The 23,049-nt window shown below is 41.8% G+C and overlaps 1 protein-coding gene across 1 annotated transcript in view; it reads left to right on the top strand.

Moving 5' to 3' along the window:
- STK39 (serine/threonine kinase 39) overlaps positions 1-23,049 on the top strand; it is a 316,833-nt gene that overhangs the window by 277,265 nt on the left and 16,519 nt on the right. The window contains exon 17 of the mRNA XM_003133454.6: positions 20,822-20,886. Coding sequence (XP_003133502.3) covers positions 20,822-20,886 — 65 coding nt within the window. The remainder of the gene's footprint in view (positions 1-20,821; positions 20,887-23,049) is intronic.

The following is a 23,049-nucleotide window of genomic DNA, read 5'->3' as shown; positions in this document are numbered from 1 at the left end:
TAATAGGTTGTTGCTTCTTTGGACTTTATTTTGAGCACGTTGGCTAGTAATTCCTGGTAAAATGTATGTTCTCGGAAATGATGCATGTTCAGTGGCTTTATTTGAGAGAGTAATCGCCGGACTTAGTTCCATGCATGCAGTTTTTGGTCTGCTTTGTTGACTGGTGTATCCTAGAACATTCGAATAGAATAATATTGAGTGCTTAGTAGATACTCAATAAATATTTGTTGAATAAACGATTGAGTTAAAATATATCCTTGTACATGCTGTAAAAATGTATGAGGCTCTTTTTGCTGTCGGGTTTTGTTGATCTTAGTCAAATCACTGGCATGTGTTAGCAGCCAAAATTGGTGATATGTATTTGTACTGTTCAGATTTATAGACTAAGCAGGATAGATGTTCCAGTGCTTTCTACCTCCCAGAATTATGTCTCAGAAACCAGAAGCTGGAAGGCAATCGTTTTTTTACTACATTACCCAGGCAAGAATGAATTCATCATTTTTATCTCACCGTTTCTCATTAAAAGCCTAATGCCAATATCTCGTCTAGAATGCTGCCAGATTTTGGATTCTGCTAAACTAAGAATTGAATGTGTGTTTGAACAGCACACTGTGGACCTATGGCAGATTAATTTTTAGGAAATGGAAAACATATATATTTGACTGACCTCCAGCTAGCCAGCCAGAAATAAATCCTCTGTATAATCTTGCCAAAATGTCATTTGATTGTGAGCAGGGCCCCTCATTTGTCTTGTGAGAGCCTGCATATCAAGGGCCGGACCATGAAGTCTTTCCTGCATCCCTTTTGTAATCCCAAGCAGCTGCCTCGTGGATAAGGTAGATTAGTAAAGAAACATAATTGTTATTCTTTGTCATTAGCTGCATCCTTACCTTATTGAAATATCTGTCAGATGAGGATTGTTTTTTTAGTTTGCTTTCTAATAACTTTTTAGCTGGTGTTTGACCATGTTTTTGATTTGTTCTTAACGCTTTCAACCTGTTGCTTCTTTTCAGTTAGCCTTGGTATTTTGTATCTTACATTAAGTTCTATTCCAATAGCAACCAGAAATTTTAATCTGCCATCACTACATTTGAAAATAAGTTCTCTTATGCATCTGGGTGGGCAGCTTGGATCATGATTTTCCTTTTGCATTAATACCCTGTTTACTTAGTTATGCTCCTAATGGGTGATTGATGTTTTCTTTTTTTAGTTCAGAATTTCTTGTAATTTTAAAATACCCTGTCTATATAAGGTGTGTGATGAAAATAATATGTAATTGGACCAAGTGACTATTTCATTTTTGCTCTTATAAGAAAAAAAAATCCCTGTTTCTGGATATATAAATAGCAATAAAAACTTACCCCAAAATCCTTAAGTTTCTTGAATAATTATTTTGCACTTGGTGTCCAAATCTTGAGCTCAGCCCCGTTCACTCCATCACCCACTGCTGCCTGGCCGTCTTCACCAAGGACCTCTTACTAAGGTGTCAAATTTACCACCTCTCTTCTAGCACTGGCTGACTATTTAGCATCCTGATTTTGTTGCACTTATTCTTAACATGAAAATCAGATCAATTCCTTGAACCAGGTACTGTAGGTTCTTTGCAGACAGTGGATAGGAATATATTGGGTAGCAGGGAATTCCACCTGAGGATAGCTATTTGGTGAGAATAGTTTACCTGACAGTTTGCTCTAAGGATCACTTCCCTGATGTTATTACCAAGCATTGGACATTTAAGCAAACTGTTGCATTTGGAGTAGATAAGCAGTGAGATCCTGCTGTATAGCACAGGGAACTATATCTCGTCACTTGTGATGAAACATGATGGAGGATAATGTAAGAAAAAGAATGTGTATATATATATGAATGGCTGGGTCACTTCCCTGTATAGCAGAAATTGGCAGAACACTGTAAATCAACTGTAATGGAAAAAATAAAAATCTTAAAAAAAAAACAACACACATTCATGGTCCCACATTCACCACAGTTTTTGTATTCCTTGTTTGGGGCAAGGACTAGCTTTATTGCTTAGAGGATGATCCAGGTGGTAGTTCCTTATGATGCCCTGAAGCAGCTAATGAATGGTGGAACATTGGTCACATACCTTAACCACTTCAGATAGTCTCAGCTGTTATCAACTAAGGGATGTCAGTGGTTGAAGAAGAAAAGTAACAGCTGGGAGAGCTGCTCGCCCTTGGTCACTGGGAGTTGAACACTCTGGTCCAAGGATCGTAGTATCTTCAATATTGCTCTATGTTAAAACCATAGGTGGTTCATTGCAACCTATTTATCATCGCGGCTGCCTCCCCATAAAGCATAAGCAAGCAGTGAAGCTGCCCGTTTTCTCACCCCGTTTGCTTGCCAGAGGCATTTTTCTCAATATATCCAGATACCACAGTTTTTTAGGTGTTTTTAAACATGCTTATCATCTCTCAGGAATTTTACCTGTGGATTTCTAAAATTGTCATTTAATGTAAACTAAATCACCCCTGTCACCACCTTCTATTCCAGCCACATTTTTTTTCCTCTTATGTTAACAAGATGAAGCCTTCACCTAAGGAAAAGATTGTTTTTGTTTTTTCCTTTCTTAAAGCAGGAAAATAGATATAGAAGTATCGACAACAAAATAATCCTCAAAACAGCTTCCTTTTTTTACAGCTTTAACTGGGACCAGCTGTCAAGTGTTTTGAGTGTTGAGGCATCTGAAAAATCTTGGCTGCAAGACACTAAGACCAAAAAGATGATGGTATTTTATGTTGGGAAGCATAAGCCCTGATTCTTTCTGCAACAGTCCTGCTGGAGACCATGAGGGCTTTGTGACGTGCATTTTGCTGCCTCTCTTGGTTCAATCTTTGGATCCCCAAGGGGATCTTCACTGGAACCTCGTGACTGCTCTGCAGGAGCAAAATTAGCTTTTAGAGGAGATGGAAGCCACACTGGCACCTGCTCCTTGATGGAGGGGAGAGTACCCATACACGAGGGGCAGCAGTAGTGCTTCTTAAGGCTCAAATTTTAAGTGCTCGCCTTCCAACCGTAATGGTCTGTTTTAAGAAGGTAGATATCTGAGAAGCAGCATGTACTGTGGTTGTGTGTTCAAGCTCTGGAGAGCCCTCCCGCCTCCCCTACCTTTCCCTAGCTGGGCCTTCTTGGGCAAAGTGCTTCACCTCTCCTGAGTAAAATGGGGCAAATGCTCGTTCCAGCTTCATGGGGTGGCTGTGAGGATTACAACATGATAATCTAGAGCATGGTAATTCTCAGTAAATATGTTACCATTAATCATTAGATAGAACCACTTCATTATTCCAGGTTGCAGAATTCCTCAAAGTCAGAATGAACTGTCAACTCAGGGACTTTCTCAATCAATGGTCATCAGCAGTCAATGAAATTAAAACCTCATTAAGGAGTTCCCACTGTGGCATAGTGGGTTAGGGATCCAGCATTGCCTCTGCAGTGGTGAGGATTCAATCCCTGGCCCCGTGCAGTGGGTTAAGGATCCAGTGTTGCCTCAGCTACGGCAAAGGTCACGGCTGCGGCTCGGTTCAGTCGCTTGTCTGGGAACTTCCACGTGCCCCAGGGTACAGCCAAAATGAATGAATGAATGAATGAATGAATACTCTCATTAAAAGGGACATAGAGGAGTTCCTGTCATGGTGCAGTGGTTAACGAATCCGACTAGGAACCATGAGGTTGCGGGTTCGGTCCCTGACCTTGCTCAGTGGGTTAACGGTCCGGCGTTGCCATGAGCTGTGGTGTAGGTTGCAGACGCGGCTCGGATCCCCCGTTGCTGTGGCTCTGGCGTAGGCTGGCAGCTACAGCTCCGATTGGACCCCTAGCCTGGGAACCTCCATATGCCGCGGGAGCGGCCCAAGAAATGACAAAAAGACAAAAAAAAAAAGGGGGGGACATAGAAAGACATGCTCATTTGAGGGTCATTCAGAGGTTTCAGTGTTTACCATGTGGCTGAGTACAGAATGCTCTTTGATTGTGAAATCATCCGGATCTCAGCCAGCTGGGGTTACCTCTGCCATGCCCTTCCCAGGATCTGATTAGAATTTCAGGGGTCGTCTCCTTAATGATCTGTTTTTTAAATGATTGGACAGCCATGAACAACGTACACCAGTAACAAAAGAGAATATCATTTACCTTTTGCCTCAGGATTAGCGTATCGTATTTTTTCTCGTAAATGTTCTGCTGCCATAGATGCTTCAGTGAAGAGTGATGTTATCACAGAGTTTAGAAAGGATGCAGTCTGTACATCCTTACTCTTCTCACAGTTGGCTAATCTACGTCTGTTAATCCTCTTCTTAGCATCCTATAAGTATAGGATTACGATAAGCCCTGGGAAGGGAGAGGGAAAGGAAGGGCTTTAGTTTTGTAGTGGAACTGCAGTGGGAATTGCATTGTCTTTGCTTGTGTCCCCGTCTTTTGGACCAGGACTTGTCTTTAGTTGCATATCACAGCTTTTCATTCGATTTCTTCCCATAGGTAGGAAAAGCCAGATCTGCCCGGAGTTAATGAGATCCTGCTACCTTAAATAGCCTTGGAATAAGTAGCACTGACTTGTTCTCTGAGGCTGCACACACAGCCCACAGTCATGTTTGCCATTTTCACTGCTGTCAAACATTCTTCTGATTTTTATTCCTTAGTGCATTATTGATGATCATTCCCAAGTCAGCATCTCTTTTTTGGCTCCTCTTCTGTATTCTGATTACCAGCGACTCTTCTTAGTCCTCAGTCTCATTATGGCACACTGCGTGAGCCCCTTCTCTGCGTCCTCCAATAAATGGCTCCCTTCCTCAAGATAATCAACAGCTTTATTTACACGGATAGCAAACTACCTGTGCCTCATAATGACCTCACAGTGTTCCTTTCTTGTCTATTCCTTTACCAGAAGTGTTTTGTTTGTCTCCCTCTGGTTTTTATTCCCCAAATCAATGTGACATCTATTTCCCTTATTTTTTACCTGCTACCTGTCATAAAAGTCTAAATCCATTTGTTGCACTCAGCTACCTAAGGCTGAAAGACAAAGTTGAGCTCTTCTCTCTTGATTAGGAAGGGGATGGAAATCTGAAATTCAGTTCGTTTCATTATGTTTCATGTGCATTTATGTACTGACCCCTTTATAAGAACATACCATTTCTGAAAGTTCAGTAACCTTTTAGTTCAGAAGTTCCAATATCCTTGCAAGGACCAAAGTAAAAATTGTAGTAGCTGTTTCCAGGATTGCTTTGTGTTGCTGTCTGTAAGTGTAAGAAGAAGTATTTAGTTCCCATTTGGTCCTTAGAGACCCAGCACATCCTCCCTACAGGCTGTCTTATTTCCCCAGCCATTCTTTCAAATAGTTTCTGATAACGGCAACAAAAGTATCTTTTTGATATTTATCTCCACTGTGGTTGGCATTACAGGCAGTGTTCCTGAAGCATGCATCTAAGATTGTCTCTCCTTTCTCCATCCCAAACAAGATTGGAATGTTTAATAGATCCGCGTATTGTATAAGCAGACACTGCTGGCCATGTGCGTTTAACTAGTGAATTCCAGTGTAGAGAAATATGAATGGGATAAAGATTTAGAAAAGCTGTGACTGTAGACTCTGCGATTTAAGTATTTGGCAGTATTTGTATTTTCTTTCTTCCCCTTGCATTTTATTTAACAAATAAGATAGACGTGCAGGCCCATTATGTGGAGTTTTAAGTATAAGTTGTTTTGAGGCTGTTGAATTTTTACAGTACTTACTTGTTAAAAGTACCTTCTTATGGATTATGGTAGGTGTGAATCAAATTTCTTTCACCAAAACATGTAAGTTAATATATATATATGTATATATACATATATATTTTGTTTGTTTGTTTTTTTGCCATTTCTTGGGCCGCTCCTACGGCATATAGAGGTTCCCAGGCTAGGAGTCTAATCGGAGCTGTCACTGCCAGCCTATGCCAGAGCCACAGCAACGCAGGATCCCAGCCGCATCTGCGACCTACACCACAGCTCATGGCAACGCCGGGTCATTAACCCACTGAGCAAGGGCAGGGATCCAACCCGCAACCTCATGGTTCCTAGTCGGATTCATTAACCACTGCGCTATGATGGGAACTCCGTAAGTTAATATTTATTAATAAGGAAAGTAAGAATGCATTTGTGGAGCCTTCGCAGCTATGTTTTACTGACAGTCTCCGTTGCCCCTAAATTAATGTCATATGTCCACCAACAGTTCAGTAAGGTTGCTGGTTTCATTAAGATGTAGTGTCGGGGAGTTCCTGTTGTGGCGCAGTGGTTAACGAATCCGACTAGGAACCATGAGGTTGCGGGTTCGTTCCCTGCCCTTGCTCAGTGGGTTAACGATCCGGCGTTGCCGTGAGTTGTGGTGTAGGTCGCAGACGGGGCTCGGATCCCACGTTGCTGTGGCTCTGGTGTAGGCCGGTGGCTACAGCTCTGATTCAACCCCTAGCCTGGGAACTCCATATGCCGAGGGAGCGGCTCAAGAAATAGCAAAAAGACAATAAATAAATAAATAAATAAAATTAGCTTTAAAAAAAAAAGAAAGAAAAAAAAAAGATGCGCTCTCGGAATTCCTGTCATGGCTCAGCGGTTAGCGAACTCGACTAGCATCTGAGGACATGGGTTCAATCCCTGGCCTCACTCAGTGGGTTAAAGATCTGGCGTTGCCATGAGCTGTAGTGTAGGTCACAGACGTGGCTCAGATTTTCGTGTTGCTGTGGCTCTGGCATAAGCCGGCAGCTACAGTTCCGATTGGACCCCTAGGCTGGAAACCTCCATATGCTGCAGCTGTGGCCATAAAAGACAAAAACACCAAAATAAATAAATAAATAATAAAATTCTCACATGTTATATTAAAAAAAAAAAAAAAGACGTGCTGTCATGGAATAAAGCTATAACTGGTATGCTCTCTGGCATTGGGTAATGAAGAAAGATCAGAAAGTCCTTCTATTGATCTCAGATGCAGGATAAACAACTTCCTCCTGGTATTGAATGATAGACACACAGTCCTGCCTGAAGAAGCAGCGTTGGAGTCGGTAACCCCTGGATGTCCCTTCTCATATCAGGACACATTGTAAGCTGCTTTTCCACTGATAACTTTAATCATACAGCATTGTGGCAAGACAAACAAGTGTTCAAACAAAAAGTCAATTCTGAAGTTCTTCCACGGAAGGTGTTCCCCCCCCCCCACTGTTTTTTTGTTTTTGTTTTTGTTTTTTCCAATAGAAGCTCTTACTTCTCCATTACCCTGGTGGTAAGAGAACAATATCAGGAAAGAAAAATGAATTCCCTCATAAGGGAATTCTTATCTGTTCAATTAGGGCAACTAATATAGCAAAATTGATTTCTCAATTAATGAATAGTCTGGGAGAAAAAAGCTCCTCTACATAAGGTTAGCTGCATTAAAATGCACATCCCAGGCACTCAGGTGTCTTAGAATAAATGAGGCAGAGCTGACTGCATGAGAGTACTAAAGTCAGGGGTTTTTTGTTTTGTTTTGTTTTTTGCTTTTTAGGGCTGCACCCACAGCATATGGAAGTTCCCAGGCTAGGGGTCGAATCAGAGCTATAGCTCCTGGCCTACGCCACCACCATAGCCACAGCAATGCCAGATCCAAGCCTCGTCTGCAACCTACACCACAGCTGCCAGATCCTTAACCCACTGAGCAAGGTCAGGGATCTAGCCTGCATCCTCATGGATCTTAGTTGGGTTCATAACCATTAAGCCACAAAGGGAACTCCATAATGTCAGGTATTTTTATGCCCACTTCAGTGTATCTTAACCCAGACAATGTACTTTAACTTTTTTCACAGCCTGTGTGAGAACATCATTCTACATGAGCTATAAATATGAACACTGGCTCTATATGTATAAAGCTTTTAAAAATGCATTAAATAGGCTACCCTCCTACAATGTTGGTAAAAATGTAAATTGGTGCAGCCACTATGAATGACAGTATGGAAGTTCCTCAAAAAAACTGAAAATAGAGCTCCATATGATCCAGCAACCACACTTCTGGGCATATATCTGGACAAAACTATAATTCAAAAGGATACATGTACCCCTGTGTTCATAGCAGCACTGTTTACGACAGCCAAGACAAGGAAGCCACCTAAATGCCCACTGACAGATGAATGAATATGTGTTACACATATACAATGGAATATTACTCAGCCATAAAAAGAATGACATAATGCCATTGACAGCAATATGGATGGACCTAGAAATGACCATACTAAGGAAGTCAGAAAGAGAAAGAAAAATACCATATGGTAATCACCTATATGTGAAATCTAAAGTACGACACAAATGAACTTATCCACAAAACAGCAACAGACTCACAGACATAGAAAACATCCCATGGGGGAGGGATGGAGTAGGAGTTTGGGATTAGTGGATGGAGACTATTATGTATAGGATGAATAAACAACAAGGTCCTACTATATAGCACAGGGAACTATATTCAATATCCTGTGATAAGCCATAATGGAAAAGGAAACGTGCATTAAAAAGTTGACAATTTAATGTTATTTTCAATTCTAATCAGTATTTCATGTGACTGTTAAAATATTTTTCCTTTTACATAGCCAAGCTGAAACTTTATATTTCTCCAGCTTTCATGAATAATGATAACATTCTTCAGTGTGTATTGCTAATACCATTATTAACTGGTGTCATGTTTAAAACTCCTTTCCTATAAGATGAAGGCCACAATCCTTTGGTGGACCAGGCGTAGATGATTGGCCTCTGCCAGCTTCCTCACCTGTATCTCCCCTCATCCCTCAGCCCAGGCTCGCTCCAGTGTACTGGCCCCTTCATTGTGGCACTCAGACTTGTTCTGCTCCCGCCTTTCACATGCTCATCCTCTACCTGGAATGCTCCCAGTGCCCTGGCAAACTCCTCCTCTTCTTTCACGTATCACCTCTTCCTAGCATCATACCCAGAACTCTCCAGGCAGTTTGCCTCTTTGCTGTCTTTGCTCCTTGGTCTGTCCCCTCCAGCAGCACTCCTGTAATCATTTGTTTATGAGTCTGCCCACTCACTAAGCAAGGCAAGGTTTCCATTACTTACATTTGTATCTGCCCAGTGTCCAGCAGGAACACCTTAGCAGTTCAGGGTACCCACTTTTGTAAGAATTAGTTTAATACCTGAATGCCTCCTATAGTATCCATATTGGAACACACACCTGCTTTTTAAAAAACATGGATTTTAATAGGCAAGAGCTTGAGTTTCCTTGTACCCAACGTATAACACTCTGTGCCCTCCATCCCCAACCTTGCCCCACAGCACAGCAGAGCCAAGTTGTCTAGTCACTTCATGAGCTACTTTCTCATGATAAAATATGTATCTAAGAATCTTTGAGTACTATTGCTCCCCACCCCCACATGCCTAGACTCTGGAGGGTTGGAAACAGCAGAAATTAGAGTCCAGAACCTTTGAGTTTTGAAGCTGGGATGGGAGCAGGTACAGGATGGGAGGGGAACATAGTTCAAATGTCATAATTCAAGGAGAGGAGACCTAGGGCATTAGGCTAGACATCTGGCATAATTAAAAGATGGGATAAGCATCTGGGGGACCTAATGCAGAAGGCAGGGATGAGGATGTCTCAAGTTCAGTCTACCATAATCAGAAGATACCCTTGAATGCCCAAACTTTTCCACTCTTTGTGGCAGGAGAGGCTTTATCCCTTCCTTGCACAATAAAGGAGAATAATTCTATCTTCACTAGTTTGTAATGAACTAAAATTTCCTTACTATGAAATCCATCCTACCCATAATGAGAGAATAAGGCTCAGATTTAATTGCAGGTGCCTAGAAGAGTTAACATGTTCTCTTTGAAAAAAAAATACACCACTAGTTTATTTTCATGCATTCATCCATAATTAATTATGTGCACGTTCTCTGCGGCAGAACCTGTACTGGGTATTGGGTGTACCACAGTGAGCTAAACAGACCTTGTCTGTCTTCATGCTTCCTTCCCCTTTGCAAGTTGGAGAGAGGGAAGAATTGAAGCACTTAAAAAGACCTAGGAGGTTGCTGCTGTACCATGAGTTGGTAAAGTGGAAGGGGGAGGTCTGATATGATAAACTTTTTAAATTCACCCTGATCACTCTACTTATCTTCATCTTTGCAGAGGAGAAATATGAGCTTCCGGAAAAACACTTTCTAATTTTGGCAACCATGTACTCGCTGACCTTTCACTGTTAATTCATTTAGCACCCACCAGGTACCAGGCTCAGTATTAGACTGTCATTCTAGCTCCCTAATAAGTAGGGTGACTGTGTTCTTTATTTTTTAGTATGGCCTAACCTCCAATGAAGACCCAGCCAACTCTTGAACTGTGTCCATTTCTTATTATTGAAGAAGAAAATTATTCAACCTTGCTCTGTACTTTTCATTGGCTACTAAACCCTTACTTTAAATGCTTTGGGATATAACACAGTCTTTAGAAAACACTCAAGAAGTGAAGATAAAGTAGGTGTCTTTCTCTGGGGCGCAGTGCCATATAATATAAACAAGTGTGGGTGGGCCACATGTGTGCAAAATGCTTCTGTTTGGAAGGCTGCCACCACGTGCCAGGCTCAGAGTCCTTCAGACTTCTCTGCTGTTTGTGCTTTTGCCAGATGGCTCTGCCTCAGTTGGCTGCACTGGTCCATAATTTAAGTAGCATTTACTGTCTCATTACTTTTAACTTTTCCAAAGCTTTTCCTAGTCCAGAGGACCCTAGTTTAAATCTCAGTGTGTGTGCATCCTGTTAATATGTGACTATTGCAAAAACCTCTTTATAAAACAGATTAGGGTGAAGCGCAAGTGACAGTAAGAAAAAAGTAATTCCCATGAAGTTAAGTGTTTTGTTTCCCTTCGGCGTATTTCCTCTAACTGTTGAGAATTTTTCTAAAATTCATATGATTTTTCAAAGTTGTAGAGGCGGCTTAAGGACTTACACAGACTTAGGTTATATAGACTTGTTTCTGTAAGTGTTTTTGTTTTTAGTCAAGGGATGGAGGCACTAAGGGAGACACAAATTGTATTGTCTTCCACATACAGTGCACTGGAGAGCAGTTGCCCTGTTGTCTTAGTTTGAACTCAGTTAATACTTTGCATGTAAGTCCTCCCTCAAGAATGGTTGTGAGATTGTCATCAGAATCCCAGAGTATGTTTTGCCTTCATGCACATATAGTCTTGTTAATATTTCCAGAAAGTGCACCTGAGTATAAGCCTCTTTTGGAATCTAAACATGTAGCATAATTACGTAAAAACTTTTCACTGTACACAGCAAAGACCTGGAAAGTCTTTTCTTGGTGTCTGTAGAAAACAAAGTTAGATGACTGTCCTGTGTTTTATCTCTTCTGCCTTCCATGATATAATTATTTCCTTCTTTTTCTTTAATTCAACTCAGACTTAGGATCTACACATTAAAAAATCACTTAATACTTTCCTTGTCAGAAAATGGCTATAAAAAGACTCCACCACATATGTATACGGAAAGATGCTCTATTAGGGAAATGCAATTTAAAACTACGGTGAGATTTTACTACACAGTAATTAGAATGGCTAAAATTAAAATGACTGATCATACAGAGTGTTGACAAGTGGGTAAGAAACTAGAAATCTCATACACGGCTGGTGGGAATACAAAAATGGCACAATCACCCTCAAAAATATTTTGGCAGTTTTTTTAAAAGTTATTCACATCTACCATGTGACCTAGCCATTCTAGTCCTAGGTATCTACCCAAATTAGAGGGGAATGTATGTCTGTACAAAGACTTGTACATAAATGTTGATAACAGCTTCATTTATAATAGCCAACCCTAGAAGTAACCCAAATGTCCATCAAGAGGTAAATACATAAACTGTCATGTAGTCATTCATTGAAATACTACTTAGGGATAAACAGGAAAGAATCGATGATACACCTGCAGTATGGGCAGATTTCAAAATGATTATGATAGGTGAGAAAAGCCAGGCAAAATGAGTATGTGCTTATATGACTCCACTTGAATGAACTTTTAGAAAATGCAGATTAATCTATGGTGACAGAAAACGGGACCATGGTTTCCTATAGAGATTAAAAAGAGGGAAAGGTGGGGGAATTATAAAGGGTCTGAGGGGGAGCACCGATCGTGGCTCAGTGGTTAACGAACCTAACTACCCTCCATGAGGACTCGGGTTCGATCCCTGGCCTCGCTCAGTGGGTTAAGAATCTGGCATTACTGTGAGCTGTGGTAAAGGTTGCAAACGTGGCTCGGATCTGGCACGGCTGTGGCTGTGGTGTAGGCTGGTGGCTATAGCTCCGATTGGACCCCCAGCCTGGTAATCTCCATATGTTGTGGGTGAGGCCCTAAAAAGACAAATAAATAAATAAAGGGTCTGAGGAAGTTTGGGGGTGTCACGAATACCTTCATTATCTTGCTTCTGGTGATGGTTTTACTGGCACAAACATGTGTCAAAAGTTGCCACATTGTGGCACTCCTGCCTTGGCACAGTGGTTTAAGGATCCGGCATTGCCACAGCTATGGTATAGATCGCAGTCTGGCCCAGGAACTCCCATGTGCCTAGGATGCAGCCAAAACTAGGAGTTCAAGTCGTGACTTAGAGGGTTAAGGACCTGACTTCTCTGTGAGGGTGTGGGTTCAATCCCTGGCCTCATTCAGTGGGTTAAGTATCTGGCAATGGAGTTCCTGTTGTGGTGCAGTAGAAACGAATCTGACTAGGAACCAAGAGGTTGTGGGTTCAATCCCTGGCCTTGCTCAGTGGGTTAAGGATCCAGCATTGCCGTGAGCTGTGGTGTAGGTCGCAGAGCAGCTCAGATCTGGCATGGCTGTGGCTATTGTCTAGGCCGGCAGCTGTAGCTCTGATTCGACCCCTAGCCTGGGAACCTCCATATGCCATGGGTTTGGCCCTAAATAAATCAATATTTAAATCAATATTTAAATCAATCAATCAATCAATCAATCAGTAAAGGCTCTGGCATTGCCCCAAGCTGCAGCATAGGTAGCAGATTAGGCTCAGATCTGACATTGCCATGGCTGTGCGGTAGACCTCAGCCACAGCTGTGATTATGCTTCTGGTCCAGGAATTTCCATGTACCACAGGTGTCACCATAAAAAGAAAAAAAATTTTTTTTAAACTTACCACATTGAAAATGTGTGCAGCTTATTGTATGTCAGTTATACTTCAGGAAAGCCATTGTAAAAATAAACCAAAGGCCCCACCTCCACGTTGCTCATGTTCGAGTAAGAGAAGATGGTAGTGAGCATTTGGGACAGTGATTGTTAGAATTATACTGGACATGACCCCATAAGAATCCAGTAAAAGCTATTCACCTTCTCCCCAGAAATATGCAGACAATGTTTGGCCTATAATTTAAAGGATCCCAAGACTAAAGACCCCAGGTTACGACACCTGTAGAATTCATCCTATTTTTTGAAGAACTCAAGCCCTTTCCAACAACTATATCTCTGAAAAAATAATCCTGTTTTTTTTTTTCAAAGCAAGTAAATTAATCTTATTTTCATCTCAGGTGAAAGTTGAATATTCTTGGCAAGCATGGCTTTAACATTTAGCCATTCTTCATACAGTAAACTATAAACGTACCAGTCTATAACCTCCACCTCCTAAGTGAGGCTGCAATTTAATTGATTATGCTATTCCATGGCTTTCAGAATGAACAATAATAACACAACAATTATCAGACCCTTCCATTACCATACTGTGGTCCAGTTCATAAAGCCCGACCTGAAGGTACAGTAAGGGAAACTCAAGATGAAAATATCAATTTTATTATTACATTTTAAAGGACAGATTCAATACCCGCCACTTTACCTATTCCATACTGTTTCACACTTTCCCATTATGCCCAGATAATAGTAATTAACTGGAATTTACCCAAATCTTGATGAGAATGGCAAGTATGTTTCTGATTCTTTGATTTCCCGTAATCTCTTCCTGCTGTATGTAAATACTACTAATACTTAATTCTGTTTAAAATTTTGATCTCAAGGGTTGTTTGCTTATAAGTAACTGTAACATTCCTAAAATCTAACTACAAGTTTTTCTTTTCACCTGGGAGCCTAATTTTGAGTGAAATGCAAAGAAAGCTATTTTATAATAGACTGGTTTTGGGAGTTCCCCATTGTGGTTCAGTGGTGACAAACCCAACTAGTGTCCATGAGGATGTGGGATCAATCCCTGGCCTTGCTCAGTGGGTTAAGGATCTGGCATTGCTGAGAGCTATGGTTTAGGTCGCAGACATGGCTCAGATCTGGCGTTGCTATGGCTGTGGTGTGGCCAGGAACTGTAGCTCCAGTTTGACCCCTAGCCTTGGAACTTCCATATGCCTCAGGTGCGGCCCTAAAAAATAAATAAATAAATAAATAAACTGATTCCCCCTTTTCTCAAATATTTTATCATTTGTACTGTCTTAAAATTTCAATAATGGAAACACTTTCTATGGTGACTGTACCATGTCCTCCATCTGTGGATGGAGTCTTAAGATTTCCCAGGAAGAAGACTCAGAGGCATAGATTTGCATGCAGGTGGTTTTCTGAGGATGGTTTCATGACTGACATCTGTGAGAGAGTGAAGGAAGTAGACTTTTGCAGACAGAGGCATTCAGCTACAATTGGACCACAGCAAAGGCTCCTTCTAATCCCTTAGGGAGCTGTGGTTCTAAGATGACTCCTAGTCCTGCCCTGAGACAGTGAGGCCTTGCTGCTTATTGATCAGTCATTGGTTCAGGCTGCCTTTGGGGAGAGCACCAACTTGGGATGAGACAGCACTCTTTGGCAAAGGGCATTCCCAAAGAGGGATGAGCTGAGGGTCATCAGCCACCATAACCCACTAGATGGGAGGACAGTTGCTTCATTCCTGAAGAGCAGGTCTGGGCTGCACAATACAGTATTCATGGCTGTCCCCCTGTGCACCACATGGATCCTCCAGGAGGGGTTGGTCTTGTTCCCTAGGCAGTGGTGTGACTTCTAGTCCTCACTGCGGTAGCTGGTCTGGAGGTCACACTGATGCTCACTACATCCTCCTCTACCACCCACTGTAGATTCCTTTTGTCTGGGGACCACCTATGCTAGTATGGCTGGTTTACCTGGGGACTCACCTGGACTCTGAAAAAAATTAATGAAAACCCTCCCATCCTGGAGTTCCCATCGTGGCACAGCAGAAACAAATCCAACTAGGAACCATGAAGTTGCAGGTTCGAGCCCTGGCCTCATTCAGTGGGTTAAGGATCTGGTGTTTCCATGAGCTGTGGTGAAGGTCGCAGATGAGGCTTGGATCTGATGTGGCTGTGGCTGTGGCATAGGCCCTCAGCTATAGCTCCGATTGGACCCCTAACCTGGGAACCTCCATATGCTGTGGGTGCGGCCCCTAAAAAGCAAAAAAAAACCAGCCAATCTTGGTGATTCATTGTGGATGAAATGGGGTGGAGATAGTAGAGATGAAGAGAAGTAAACCATTTCAAACCTGTGTTAAAGGCAGAACTGTTGGAAACTGCAGATGGATTAGAAATCCTGTGTCCCAGTTCTAGATGTGACACAGGAGGATGCTAGACTCAATTCCTTCCACAGATGCACTGAATCTATAGCTGTATGGAATAGTTTCCTCTGAAAGAAACCCTAAAGTGACCTGCGCAATGCCTATATATCAGGCAAATGAGCAAAAGACCCACCTTGAAACAGGTAGAAGGGGCACAATTTTGCCTTAAACTCCACCATTGCACCTGAGAGATGACACCCCACCCCTTGCCGCCAAAAAAAAAAAAACAACACCCATCCAGCATTGAAATGTCCACAAGACTCACAAGACTATGGTGGACTGAGAAATAGCTGTCAGAGGACTTTCGCAAACTCACTATGGCTACACCCCAGGGCCCAGCATGTAGTGATGGATGTTAACTAGACTTACTGCAGTCATTTCGTAATAGATATACACATTGAAACAATATGTTGTACATCTGAAACTAGTTTAATATTCTATATTAATTCTATCTCAATTTTTAGAAAAAGAAAAATGGCCCATCTTTTAAGTCATGGTTGCCTAGGATATTCATTTGAGATGAGCCAAGAGTTAATTAATTTGCTTTTGGAAAGTAAATGAGATTACTGCTTAGGAAACACATTTGTAGAAGTCTTGTAAGGTATGAATAATTCTCCTATAAGAGGCTATTGACCTGGGGTTTTTAGGATCTTAGAACCTTCTATATTGACACTATGTGTCCGGCACGAGGAACAAAGCAGTGAACAGACAGATTAAAGTTCCTACACCCTTAGGAGCTCATATTCCTCGGGGCGGGGTGGGAGGTGATAAGCGAAAAGCCACATCCAAAATTTCATAAATAGCATTTGCGGTGATGATAAATGCTGTGAAAAAAAAAAAAAAAATCCGGGTAAGGAACTAGAGAGTAGAGCTGTGGAGGGGTGGTGATCGGGTAGCCAGGGACATGTGAGCAGCCACTTGGAGAGAGAGGAGCAGTCACGGAGAAGCAGCATTTCTGGCAGAAGAATGGCAGGTAGAGAGGGTCTGGGGTTGTGGGGGGAGCCTGCTTTGAAGGCTCAAGGGGCAGCACCGAGGCTTTTGTGTCTGGAACAGGGACAGCAAGAAAGAAAGCTGAGGGATGAGGTCAGACCTGGGCCAGGAGGCCAACTCCTTGTGGAGACTCTTGTTTTTCCTCTGGGTGGGAAAGCTTATCACAGGGGTTTGAGTAGAAAAGTCACCTGGTCTGAGTGCATGTTGGAAGGCGCATCTGACTGCGGGGGGATACTGAGGGACTGGGGTGGAAGCAGGTTACTGTAGGATGCTTAAGGCGATGATGGCGGCTGCATTTGTGCTGGAGCCCTGGAGGCACTGAGAAGTCAGTTTCTGTGCACTATTTAAGCACTTTGTTATTAACTCAGTCTTCAGAACAGCCCTGTTGGGCACTACCATTAACATCCACATTTTACAGATGTATAACCTCATGTACCAACAGGCTAAAGAACCTTGCCCAGGTTCACAGGGCCACACAGGAGGATTTGAACCCAGGCGCTCTGGCTGGAGAATTCAGGCTCTCACATGCTGTGCTACATTTCATGGACATAAGAGCCTGGAGATTTAGCAGAGATAATAAGGGAAATCTCTTTCCTTTTGTCCCAAATAGAGTGCTAATTAGCCATAATTTTGCATTAGTGTTATAGCAGTAACCACGAGACACTCACCCTCCTAGCATCTCCTTTTCTCCTTACTTATTAGAGCTTGGATTTTCTTTTGACACCCATGTCTCTGTCTTTCTTTGCAATCTCATGCTGCTTTCTGCAACAGTGCAATGTACAGGGTGTGTCTTTGAGTAAAACAATATTGTGATGTTATCATCTTGTCAGGTTACCTGGGTCTGCACTTTTGTCTGTCTCATAATTTCCTCCAGGGGAATATATCAGACTTGGTGTTCATTTGGCGTGCTTTTGCTTGAGAATAACTTGAATTAAGTAAATTAAGTCACCTCCGTCAGAACATCAGTGCTAGATGAGATTGTTGTGAAATACACTGGTATGTGGGGCAGAAAAGTGGATCTTTTCACTAATCACTCAGAATACAAACACAGGCTGTTAAACAGTCATTATCTCTCTGTTACTTTCCGAACTGTCAAGGTGTAGAGAATCCAAGGGTTACAAAGAGTTTATAGAGAAAGCAGTGTCTGGAGAATGCCCGACTCAGTTTGCCAGGGAAATGTCAGCTCTGCTGCCTTGTCTCTGATGGATTAGCCCCAGGACAATCTTATTGCCTTCTCTGTTTAAATTCAGGGAGGTACAGGGCATCAGTGTCTTTTTCCATGTGGTTCTTAATGATGTTATTACAGCTTCATAAAGTACAACACTTACCATACCTTAGACCAGATGTTATCCTAAAGAGCAAATAGAAACTTCTCAAGCCTACAGTGTGACACAGGGACAAAAAAATATCAAGAAACAGATGGTTCACACAAGAGGGCCACAGTCTCTCTGGGGCCTTGGTGAGTATTATGTCTTGTGTGGCCAAGAGACAGAAAGTGCACAGATCCCAAAAAGAGTGGACTGGGGAGGAGAGCAGGTTCAAGTTCAAGGAATAAAACAGAGTCTTGATCAGAAACTAGGGCAATGAGCTTTATTGGAAAAAGCCGGTTGGGATCAGAAATGCATTGAGGACCATGCTTAGTAAGCAGGGTTCAGGAGCCCCATATTTGGGGGGAAAACTAGAGGTCTTTTTTGGTCTTTTTTCCTTTTCGAGGGCCGCACCCGTGGCATATGGAGGTTCCCAGGCTAGGGGTCTAATCGGAGCTATAGCTGCCAAGCTTATGCCAGAGCCACAGCAACGCAGGATCCGAGCCGCATCTGCAACCTACACCATAGCTCATGGCAATACCGGATCCTTAACCCACTGGGCAAAGGCAAGGATCAAACCCACAACCTCAGGGTTCTTAGTCAGATTCATTAACCACTGAGCCACGACGGGAACTCCAAACTAGAGTATCTTAAAACACGAAGCTGTCAGCACTACTTGAGAAGCTCTAAGGTAACAACTAGCCCTAGCCAGCCCTTCCTCTCAGCTCACGTTCCAGGTAAGGAGCGTTTTTATTTTAGAAATCCAGGTGCACAGTCAGGAGAAGGGAGAAAACAGTGACACCCATCTTTTTAATGAGCATTGCTACTGGAAGAGAAATTAGCATCACCCTGAATTTTATGTGATGTCAGTTAAATGGAGGTATTTTATAGCACTTTACAACAAATTAGAATCAGCTAAATTGAAAATAAGCCTAGCAGCTGGGATAAGTAATCAGGTAAGTGGCCAGTTTTGCTATTTTTGCTTTTGAGCGGAAGACAGAATTTGAATTTCTAATGTCCCCAAGGTGTAGGAATCACACTTGGGGACCATGGTTGCTGGGGTGATTGTTTAAGATGCTGGTGGCTCAGTCTTGCCCTCCAGGCTACAACTTGTTTAGCCCTACTCCTTGGAAATTGGCGCTAGCACAGATGCATGTCCACCAAAGAGAGGGCTGTGAATTAGTGTAGGATGGAGCTCTGCTTTTGGCAGAATTAGAGAGCAGACTGGAAATAGATGACCCAGAACAAGGCAGTAAATCACCCCCATTAACTGAGACTCTCTAATGAAAGGGCTGAAATTCATATGAAGACTTTATGGCCACTCATGAAATCAGTCCAAGTCAGAGGAACTATTAGAACACTTTTATGCTTTAAGAAAATGGTGACTGTGTCCAGTTGCTGCAATTTGCATATAGTCAGAATGCCCTGACACAGCGAGTACTGGATTTTACTGGGCAGAATTTCACAGCAGAGCTTTTTCCTCCATGAGCCAGTGTTTCTTACATGGATTACTAGCTGAGTTTAGTGTCTGAGATAAGTTCAGAGAACTCTCAAGGAGACCCAAAGAAGCTTGGTGATGATAACTAGACTGAGGTTGGTAGCCCAGGATGCATACCTGGTATGTGTGAGAGTTTGCTTGTGGGGGCCAAAAAAAAAAAAAAAAAAAAACCAAGAGGGGTGAGAGATAACGCTGAGTGGGGGAGAGGGGTGTTAACAAAAATGACACTTTGCAGATCACTCAGAATGGAAGGATTAAGAGGGCAGTAGATGAAGATAAAATAGTGCTTGAAATTATGGTTTATAAAGAGAAAGAGGTCACAGTGAAGATACAATTTTCATTTTTTTCTCCTCCACAGATGGATTAAATGAAATAAACTAATCTGCCAAAAATCCATGTATTTAGGTAGTTTTTAGTCAACTTAGAGAAAAATAAAATTTGCACAGATTTTCTTTCTACTTGAAACACTTTTTTAAAATGGTTACTATTTTCTCTTCCTGTTTCTTCTTAAAATACGTAACTTTTCAGATGCCTAGTTAGTGAAGCAACAGGGGATTTTCCTCAAGAAAAATTAAAATGATAGAGACTTTCTCCCCTAATTTCTTCAGTAGTAACTTCGCTCTCCCTGACCAATAGCACTTGACTTTGAGTGCATTGTACTTTATAGACTTAGATGTGGAAAGAGCGGGGTGTTAAATTTCCATCTGCATCTCCTCTTGAGAATTCTGTTCATAAAGAGTACCCTATGCAGGAAAGGCTGACTTCTCTACAAGAGCATCAAATACATCATGGCACCACAGAGCGCAGGGCAGGTCTCTGAGCCTGGCTCATGCTAAAAACACAGCTTCACTATTGATTGAGCTCCAGACTGTCAGGCTATAGTGCTTCACCCCGTTCAGCTGACTGTGTGTTGCTCAAGGTGGTATTTCCCTGCTTTGACAGATCCTTCTGCTCTAAAAGCACTAAAACATATGCCTGAGTCGTGGAGGTGACTATCCACTGTATGTTGTTGCTTTGGTGAAAATGGATGCAGAAAATTGAGTGGGTTTATAGGGATAGGAGTTCAAATGCACTGACCTATTATTTCCAAAGAAACAGGTCTGTGCAAATACTTCCCCTCTCTGTTTTGTACCACCCTCTCCTGGCTAATAGGTTTCTTAGGCATGCGTGTTGAGAAAAACCAGGGAGCAGAAACACTGGGGGCTACTCTCATTTCTACTTCCCATTAGAAAGTAATTTCTCATTTTATTGTATAAAATGTGGGGTCAATTTATAGTGATTCAGATGTGCTGAAGATGTAGGTTGTTGTAGAAAATGTCTTTATGAGTACTTTGGTCATTTATATAGACTTTGTAATGTCTGTAAAAGAAATGATTTTGCAGGTTATTGCATCATTAGTCAGATTTTCTGAATCACTGATGTGGAAATCCAGTGTTACTAGAAATAATTTAGATGCTTTTTCTCCATGTTTGTGTTTTACAGTGGCTGCTAATTTACAGAAGATTGTAGATGATCCCAAAGCTTTAAAAACATTGACATTTAAGTTGGTAAGTGGAAAGTTATGGAAAGAAGGTAAATATTTTGCCATGCCGTTCCATCAAGGAGTAATAATATATTAACTTGTTTCCTAATGCTGTTTTGGGGGCCTTTGTGGGAGGGATCCATTTTTGCATTCATCATTTGCCTGGTCAACATTTGGGAACATTTCTGATGGTGATGGGAAATTTCATGAACATAGCTCATTCTTTTACCATCACATCTTTTAGTGTGGCCATTTGAAAATTCTTGAAGCCGGTACCATTTTGCTTCCAGTTTGTATGGCGACTTCACTGTAAAGACAAAATGAAACTGAGTTCCTAGCAACACTCTTAGTAAAGCTTTCCTGAAGCAACAGCCAAGTGGTTCTAACTTTTAAAAATTGAGGCCAATTGTTGTGGAAATGGTTTAAGTAATTGGAAGTGATTGTAGAACAGCTCACTGAAGGCTAGTGAACAAAGACAACATCTTAGCTCTACATTTCAAATTACAATAACAGAGTCCCATGGAGAGGAGGTATTGGAGTAGTTTTTCTGCATGAGTTGATTTTAAATTTAAGAACGAGGGTGGCCACAGAGGTATAGATACTGAGAGCATTCTGGGCTCCTCATGAAATCAGGAGACCTTGATCATGGCCAGAAATGGTGAGACTTCGACATAGTCAAAAGTGACTATTTTTCTGAAAGTTTTTGCAAACAATACATTAAGTGACTTACTTTTAAGCTATAAATTAATCCTATCAAGGGCCAGTCCGAATGCTGCAAGCAATTTAAGATCTTGATGACCAGTATTTTGCTGTGCACAACATATATTGATGATCTGTCTTTTTTTCTCGTGAAAATTTAATGGAAAATGTGCACAGCCAAAAAGTGCTAAATGATTAGTTACAGTAAATGTTAGCCTGGTGCTAATTAACTTTCTGAGTCTTGCTTCTCATCTCATTTCAGATGGCCAGGCTGAGTGATAAAAGAAAAACACAAAGATTTTCATAGAAAGAATTTATCTGAAGAAATTCATTTTGTTTTGATAATAAAAGGACATTTTAGTCAGACACAGAGTGATAAATTTAACAAATTGAAAAAATCATCTTCTAGCTTGGGACTCTTCTGTCACCTCTGTTATGTTTCTAATTCTCCTGCATCTTTGTAAACATGTTTTGTGTATATGTAAGATATATTGATGAGAAAATGGCACCCTGTGCCTGCACTTGAAGCCAAGATTAATGTGTTTCAATTCATTGTTTTACATTGCAAAAAAGAAGTTACAAAAACCAGAACACTTTCCTTATTTTGAATATATAAACTACGAGATAAGGGATTAAAACTTTCTGGTTTATTCCCCTTGTCTCTAAACTTGCTTAACCATAAAACTAGAGTAGCAATACTGCTAAAGGTTTTGTAAAAAACGCCCACTCTCCCGTTCCTAGATAAGCAGTAAGACTGGTGGGGAAACTCTCCCCATCTCCCCGTCTCATCACTTTCTAGCTCCCTGGAGTCCCCTCTCTTGAGTCTCTTCTCCCTTGGTAATTTACATAGACTTTGTAATGTCTGTAAAAGAAATGATTTTGCAGGTTATTGCATCATTAGTCAAATTGGAAAATCAGGAGACCTTGATCATGGCCAGAAATGGTGAGACTTCGACATAGTCAAAAGTGACCATTTTTCTGAAAGCTCCCTCCCTGGTCAGACTTCCTTTAAGTTCTGCTTTACCTTGCTTTATGCCACCCACTCCACCCCCACCCCGCCCTGCTCCATTCATTCTTCTTTCTCTAGTCCTGGCTCCTATTTTCACCTGGATGTGCTGTTCCCTCTTAGTAAAATATCCTTCTCTCCCAGCTGTTCCAGGCCAGCTGTGTCACACCAGCACCTCCACATGTTCCAATTTTCTGCTTACATTTCACTTCTCCAACAAACTTTTTCTGACATCCAGTCCTGGCCTCAGTGCTCCTCCTGTATTCTCTCCCCCAAAGGTTGTATTATATTGAAAGTGTGTAGAATCTGGAGTTCTCATCGTGGCGCAGCAGAAATGAATCCGACTAGGAACCATGAGGTTGTGGGTTTGTTCCCTGGCCTCGCTCAGTGGGTTAAGGATCTGGTGTTGCTGTGAGCTGTGGTGTAGGTCGAAGACGAGGCTCGGATCTGACATTGCTCTGGCTCTGGCGTAGGCCAGCAGCT

This window comes from Sus scrofa, chromosome 15, assembly GCF_000003025.6.
Source record: "Sus scrofa isolate TJ Tabasco breed Duroc chromosome 15, Sscrofa11.1, whole genome shotgun sequence".
Taxonomy (NCBI): domain Eukaryota; kingdom Metazoa; phylum Chordata; class Mammalia; order Artiodactyla; family Suidae; genus Sus; species Sus scrofa.
The sequence above is the reverse complement of the archived record's forward strand: the minus strand, read 5'-3'. Positions and strand labels throughout refer to the sequence as shown.